General features: G+C 40.2%; 2 protein-coding genes across 2 annotated transcripts in view; both read left to right on the forward strand.

Moving 5' to 3' along the window:
- The first annotated feature begins 647 nt into the window (after positions 1-647).
- Positions 648-5467, forward strand: LOC111325036 (uncharacterized). Its single transcript, XM_022928733.2, has 2 exons — positions 648-1333; positions 4122-5467. The coding sequence occupies exons 1-2, from the start codon at positions 968-970 to the stop codon at positions 4434-4436; spliced, it is 681 nt and encodes a 226-aa protein (XP_022784468.1). The 5' UTR covers positions 648-967; the 3' UTR covers positions 4437-5467.
- Positions 5468-7110: 1643 nt separating this feature from the next.
- Positions 7111-7657, forward strand: part of LOC111325018 (large ribosomal subunit protein eL20) — a 6597-nt gene continuing 6050 nt past the window's right edge. The window contains exons 1-2 of the mRNA XM_022928716.2: positions 7111-7208; positions 7608-7657. The exon at positions 7608-7657 is cut by the window's right edge and continues 130 nt beyond it. Of these exons, the coding sequence (XP_022784451.1) occupies positions 7191-7208; positions 7608-7657 (68 nt within the window). The 5' untranslated portion in view covers positions 7111-7190. The remainder of the gene's footprint in view (positions 7209-7607) is intronic.

Below are 7657 nucleotides of genomic sequence, written 5' to 3' on the forward strand. Positions count from 1 at the left end.
AGCTTCACCCCAACCCCCATTTTCAGTCCTTAGCTGGGTCTTAGCTCCACACTAGAAATAATAGGGTCAACGTACGTTTACGAGTGTTTACGGCCTCTTTTGCAATATACGTGACGTTAGCATGACAGCAGAACAGAAATATCACAAACGTTCTCTAGTATTTGGTTACAGTCGGCTTCATTAGGTGTGGTTTGCGATGCAATTAATCCGGGCAGGAGAGGGTCTTATCACGTCACGGTGCCAAAACGTTTCAGTTGCAAAAGTTACGTAGAGATTAGACCTGCCGCTATGAAGACTGCGATGGCCGAAAGAGGCAAAATAAGAAACTTGGCCACGCACGATTTAGCAAACAGTATGTCCAGGTTAGCAGATAAAAGGGACATTCTAATTGTCGGCCAATCAAAGGAGACGAACCGCGAAGGGTCCTTATGTTACTCCAGCGAACGAAAGCATATAGGGTATAAGAGACCTATCCTTGGAAAGTAAAAGTTTCCATTCTACTTCCCACTAGTCTTTTCTACTCTACATATCCAGTCCAAAGTTCAAAAGTATATGGTAGTTGAACGGAAGTAATTTCGTACCCCCCTTGAATATTTCGCAGAAAAGTACATTAGCATTCTAGGTTTCTTGTCCGCTCTTTCCACGAAAATGGTCGCTCGAGATTTCAAGTTAAACGTTTTGATATAGTTTTTCAAAGGATTTTAGCTTTAAACAGTCAAGATACATCAACCTTGTACATTGTGACCTGGGTGATTCCTTATTTGAGCAGGGGTGGGCTAAATTTAGCACGTACACGAGAACACGTCAATCATCGAGACGTGATATGCCTGACGCGCGAAGTGGATCAGTCTCGCCTAAATTTGAAGAGCATTTCGCATTCACTCACACAACAAGCTAATAGCGATTCACTCCGCTAATACCGGGAGTACCTTGATTTTGAAGAATATCACTGGTTTAAAATATAAAGATGGATTCGGAGTGCCAATGCCAGAGAATAACAACACAAACAACAGCGGTTCGGCGGATTCCGACTTTGGACGTAGATTTACGCGTTCGCCGATTTCATCGGGATGATACTCGGCGAATTCACAATCTTTTCTTGGAAGAAACGAGGTGTTTGGTATGGCCAATGTTTGCACAAGCCATTCGAAGTCCTCCAGCGATCATTTTGCATCTTTTATTCATGGCTGTCGGGGCAATGCTGGCCAGATCCTTTGTTATTGCTTTGTTTGGAGTCATCCTGACAGCTGCCGCTATTTTCGTGTATACTTACCGTTGGTTTTATCAATACTTGACTAGCTCATTGAAAGGGGACTTGGCAAACATTTCCCAGGTGAGATTTGCTGTTTTTATCACGGTATCGATGACCGAGGGCTAAGTCTGTATTTTCAAAGCTACACGGACATCTTGAGGTACCGCACCGCTTATGATTGGTATCAGTCGCGGTAATGGCCTCTGCTTGCACAAGAGCCCTTCAGCTATATATTTTCATTTCCTTCTTAGCCTAGCCCAAATCTCTTTGTTGTCGTTGAAAAGAAAAATAAATTCATAGTACTTTTGCCATTCAACTTTGTATTGAAACAACGGGTTGAAAATCGTCAAATGGGCACTAGGGGGGGGGGGTGGGGGGTAGCCGGTGCGTTATGAGTGAATGATCTCCCAACAAACATTGAATTAGAAAACAGACCTTTGGAGAACCCGTTTTCAAAACTCCTTGACTCCAAAATAATTAAATTTCATAGATGTTAACTCGTTCTAACGAGCAGTCAACAGAATGACAATGTACATGTTACACTTGGCTCGGAGATCTGACTTTGATTATGTAACAATTCAAAAATTTTTCAAAGCCCTTATCAAGCTCTAATCGAACGTTTAATTTTTAAACGCATTAACAAATCTCTCCGAAGTACGTCACTCTTCTTCATTTGTGAAGCTGGGAAAGAAAGTCAGCCTTGTATTCGACCCACCATCGCTCGCTGATGTTCGAAAACAAAAGCGTTTTAATGCGTTTAGAAATCAGGTTATACCGTATTTCATTCTTTCACTCATGTCTAGACCGTGCATTCCCAGAATGTTTTCTTTGCGTGAGGTTGTTGTTTCAAGGAAAGATGTTTCAAATTCAAGTTATTTTCAGCGCTTTTCCTCAGTTCAGACGACAAGAAATTGGAGACTGACCAATTCAATTGAAAACACAGAAATCTCAAAACTTTCCGATCAAGAAAAAAATGGGGAAGTTGAAATTGGCGTGCTATCGTGTCCATTGATTTAAGTATTTGGATTTCCGTTTCCTTTACACGCTTGTGCCCTCATCGCGCGCACATGACGTGGGATTACTTTACAGAAGAGGCGAGAACATTCTATCTTATCCGCATTGTAAAGATGGTTAGCATTATTTGTAAAAGCTACAAGTTATTAACTAGCGATCGACGATTTCAGTGAAAGTTATTTAAACACGGGCAGAGTTCACGTGAAAAAAAAAAAAAAAGATTATCTTCCGCGTTGAAAAACTCATGCTCGTCTGGTTTTAGGGTAGCGCACGCTTCTTTAAAGGACCGCCACTCTGACGTAATGGCATCATATCGCTATACAACACAGTAGGAGTCAGTTTTCTTTCAAATCAATCTATTATCTGTCACGCGTGCTGCTTAACTGATTCACGTGTAAAATGTCCAGTGCGTCGGTAAAAAAAATAGCGGTGGAATCTTTGTCTATTTCGGGGAAACTCGTGGACTGGTCATACCCTCTGGAAAAAACGTGACTATCTAAATATAGATTGAAGTCGCAAGAAGTTCATTTCATTAGTAGAGAATTCGCCATAAAGGCTGAATGGTGGCCACAGATGCCAGGCTCTGTATTCGCTTCAAAGCTGTCTATCGGATGTAGTTTGCAAAGAGTTCGGGCAGGCTAGCGGCGCTCGTGTAAACAATGCTTAAAAAGAAACGTGCACATCTGAAATTAATCCCCCATAATTGACCTTTGATAACAGCTTGATTTCATATTATGTAGGGAAGTGTAGACTTCATTATCTCTCTATGATTTGTGTAACATATGACTGTCTTTTCATATAGTTTTCGTGTCGTAACATCGATAAAAGCAATAGGGACTTTAAGTAAACCACGACGGCTACGGCAACGAGAACGTGGAAAAACAATAGATCTAATTGTCAGAACAATAGCCCAGCACGTGCGTTTTAAAACTTTGTACATTTCTTAGCCGTCCTTTGCAAAACAAAAACGTGAAATCACCAAAATTTGCGTCGTCTGCGAAGCGAAACCGCGGCGGAAAATTATTTGAATTTACATTTGGAACTCAACACTACTTTTATGCGTTATGTTGAGTTTGAGGCCTGGCGCCCTATGACACGGTAAACACATGCAGCCATTTTCGAAATTCTAACTAAACTAGAAACTCATTTTTTAATCGACGTGTTTCGTGGCGTTGCCGTCCTGACTGCTTAAAGTCCCTACTGTTTCCCTTCGACGGTAATGTATCATGGTGCAGCCACCCCCCCCCCCACTCCCCCCCCCCCCATTAAAAGTCACTGCTTAACCGCCTTCCGATAAGAATGGTTACCCTACACATCGGGCCACATCAATATTGGACGGAGGTTATTTTTTTCTGTCGAACAAATGTCCAATATTGTTGTTCCCAACTGGAATATAATAGTTTGCGCGTAGCTTCAAATTTGTCGGAGTTCCATTTTTCGAATCGGCCATTTCATGTTTTTTGGTTGGAACAAATTTTTTGCAGTTCGAGTTACGTTTTTACTGGGAACTTTTTGGCGATTTTCTGTTCTAGAAGCAGAAAATTAACAAGGAAAGGAACGTTAACTCGTATTTTAAATTTTGTAACGAGTTATACCAGAGGAATTTACATTTAACGTGAAGTGAATCCGGTTTCAAAGCCCAGGAATTGTTAAATCATCGCAGCGTCTGATCCTTGCAAGAATATATTTACATCAATCGAGGACAATCCGCAAAATATACAAGCATCAAAACGCGCCAAATTATTCTTCCGCTTGCCATACAACTTCATTCAGTACATGCCTTAAAAAATGTTGTGCGGTTTCCAATGTGTTGAGTCACACGTCAACTTATTTCTGTTTGTTTTATTAATTGCAGTATTACCTTTGCAAGGCAAAGTGTAATTTTCTGGTGGCGGAGTTCGACAACTCGATCATCGGATTCATTGCAATTGATCAAAAATCTGAAACAATAGCGTCGGTTAGGAGGATGTCTGTCGACACTTGTTTTCTCGGAAGAAGAAAATTCATCGTTACCAGACTCTTTCAAGAGGCCTTCAAATTTTGCCAAGAGTGTGGGTACTCAGAAATGGTCGTGGAATTTCCTGGAACGCAAAAAACAAAGAGCTACGAACTTCGTCGGTGCGACACAAAACCGACACGTCCAGATATCTCTGTTCCGCGAGAAGGTTGAATTTCACGCTCAGCCCAGGCTCCCAAATAAACGCAAAAACTTAAAGTCGCGTACCTTTTCTTCTTCCGCCATCACGTGACGTCATAGCGTCAATATTTGGATTAACCGGAAGTGGTAAGTTCTCGTGACATCATGTGCGTGAGGCACATAAGAGGAAGTCTGCACGAAAGCACATCCTACCTTTTATGATGCTGGAGTTGATTCCTTATTTCATAGAATATCTATGAACGGAACTACAAAGACAGTCGTGGGTATATGCATAAACACATCTGTATCCTGCGAGGTCAATTGTTCACCAGTTCATAACCTAAACAAACAGCTGAAAGTCTTGAAAGTTACTCCAAGAAGTGCGCATTTTAACCCAGTCCCTATCGGCCATAACCTCCTACACAGATGTAGATTCGGCCCATTGGACAATCTTTGTCTCGCAGTTATCTGCCAAACCGAAGGAACTTCGTTGAAGAAAGGCACATTGACGGCAAACAGTACTAAAAATGAGATAACTAAACAGAAGAGGAAAAAACATTTCTAGTCAATCACACCCGAATTCTACCAAACTTGACATTCGTTAGTTTAAACCCTTTGACCTCTGACCAGCATCTAATTTCTCCTTACAAGTCATCCTCGATTCACACATTAAGGTCATGAGAAAGCTTTTGATCGATAAACAAATTCTCCTTGACAGCGCCAGTAAGAAATGTATAGAGAACAGTATTGAGAACTTGCATAATGATCTTAGGGTGTGAAGGGTCATCAAGAACGATTAGATGATTAAACTTAGTTTAATGTAAACTTAAGGTTCAGTATCCTTTGTTGAGCAAACGTTGTAAATTAAATGCAAACAATTTTTCTCTTCCCATATTCAAATCTACAAATAGCAAACTCTACAAGTAAGGACGTGAATTGAAATGAAAAGATAGACACAAAAATGAAGAGACGCAAAACGTTAGAGGGTCACCTCTTAAGAAAATATTACGATGTAAATATGTGCAAGCAAAAGCGAAAGGCAAAATAAATATACGAAGACCGTCTTTCAAACGCGATTATTGATTAAAATGAAGAACAACTGTCACCCAAACCTCGTGTCCAGACCCTTCCGTTTAACTATTACTAAAATCTCGTATCGAGATCCTACCTTGTAACTGTTACTCAGTCAGGCCGTGAAAGGTCTGGATACAAGACGATTGTCGCCCATCCCTCCCGCTCGAAGGCCACTTTTATTTTTACCTGTCCTTAAAGAGTATGCAAACAGTATGCAGTTTTTCTGTTTAGTGTCATGACCAGAATTTTTTTTAAGACGAGTAACTTTTAAGGAGGAAGTGAAGTCGGTGGTGTCCCATCTACATGTCTGTACTAACGTTTGTTTCAAAATCCAGTTCTGAAAGTTCCCTCCGAGCATACTAAAAAGTACCATACGTGCCTGGTGCCCCCCCCCTCCGACTCAGTGGTAAAGCATGGGAGCTAGGCCTTTATAAATTATGCTAGTAAAAGTAGCTCATTGTATATTACGCTACTACCATTGCCCGATTTTTTTCCAAATTACAGAAAAAAATTATATTTTTTTTGTTTCAGATGCTTTTCGATAAAGTAAAAGGAAAGAAAAAAGTGCAAATTGTATATATGTACTTTAATAAGGCATGATATCTTCTTTAGGGATCTTGGGTTACACAACTGCTCTGATAAACTACTGCACTTTACTCCAGGCTAGAACTGGTGAAAAAATACTTTAAACTGAACAGTGGACCCAACTTGAAAGTAATCTTAGATATCAACTAAAAATACGCGTATTATGCTGGCAGTATAAAAATAAAAAAAAATACTAAAAATAACTAAATAACTAAAAATACGCGTATTATGCTGGCAGTGCTACTTTTGTAAGAAGTGAAAAAAATTATGCTCGGTTTTCCATATTACGCCAGAATTTACACTAGCACAATCTATAATGGTCCGACTGCCGACAAACAGTAAGCAGTTTCACTGTTAAGCAGCGGTCATGACCAGGGTTTTTCCAGGACGAAAACCTTAAGGAGGAATTCAACTTGATGATGTTCCATCTACATGTTTGGTTCTAACGTTCGTTTTATATCCAGTTGGGGAAATTTCCCTCAAGCGTACTGGATGTGGTTATCTAATTTTTCTTCAATTTTGGGATTGAATTCCTATATCTTACCAGGCACGTAGCGTGGTCATTTTTTCAAGTACGCATAAGTACATATGATCTAGTAACCTAAGTAAACTGAGCGAAAAATACTGCGTTCTTTATTTCTTGTTTGAAATAGTTGTGTGAATACAAGCAAAGAAAAAAGCGTCTTGCCCTTATTTTGAGAAAACTTGGCGCAAACACAACATTTTTTTCAAATTTTTCTGGTCACTTCAAGTAAGCACATGCGTATATGCGTAGAGGACGCTGCGCGCCTGCTTACACTATTTCTTCCGAGTTCCGTTATGATTTCGAACTTGCGAGAAGACATTCAGCGCCTCAAATAATTAATTGTAATTATCACAAGGCCTGGGGTTGAATCTTCCTGAGAAACTCCGACCTTTTCTCTTTCCCACGCCTTCACAAGAGTTATTAAGTCTTTCGTTAGTTGAGGAAAAATAATTTCTTAGTTCAAAGCCTTACCTATCCCTTTTGTCTACTTACCTTGCTCCTTTAGCAGCGGGAGATTGGTACCGAAAAACCATCAGGCCCTGCGCGACGCCATATTACCCCCAGCATCCTAAGGTTCTTTCTCTTCTTCCCTCGTGTTGAAAATGAAAATCCGTGGAGAGGTAATAACGAGTTAATTTTGCCGGCTTACCACCCTGCATGGCGAATAAATTCAACCCCTGACATTAAGATTAAACTCTATGTATTCCACAGAATGAAAAATTGTTCATTCTCAGGCGAAGCAGTCAGTTTTAGAGGCGAACGATCGCGAGAAATTCGAGGGAAATATTTCGTCTGTGAATCGCGACACGTTACAATCCTAAATATTTTCTAGTCTCTCTTCCACTTAAGTGTTAAGTTCTCGCAGAAAATCGGAAGTCTTGTGTTGAGCTATTCAATCGCGTTAGTTTAAACTAGTTAATGGGAACTAAGCTTAACCAAGTACAGTAATACCGTGTTCGTTCAACAAACTCCCAAACATTTTAGTATCTGGCTCTGTCATTTATTTTATCTCATCACAGTTAAAAGAATTTGAAATCATCGGCAGGCGTCTGCCATCGGAGAAGAACAC

This window comes from Stylophora pistillata, chromosome 5 (assembly GCF_964205215.1).
Source record: "Stylophora pistillata chromosome 5, jaStyPist1.2, whole genome shotgun sequence".
In the NCBI taxonomy this organism is placed as follows: domain Eukaryota; kingdom Metazoa; phylum Cnidaria; class Anthozoa; order Scleractinia; family Pocilloporidae; genus Stylophora; species Stylophora pistillata.

Excerpts from the sequence above, each read along its gene's own strand:
- LOC111325036 (XM_022928733.2), top strand. The coding sequence starts at position 968 with ATGGATTCGGAGTGCCAATGCCAGAGAATAACAACACAAACAACAGCG. Across the intron at positions 1,334-4,121 it reads ACTTGGCAAACATTTCCCAG|TATTACCTTTGCAAGGCAAA; the intron begins GTGAGATTTGCT and ends TATTAATTGCAG.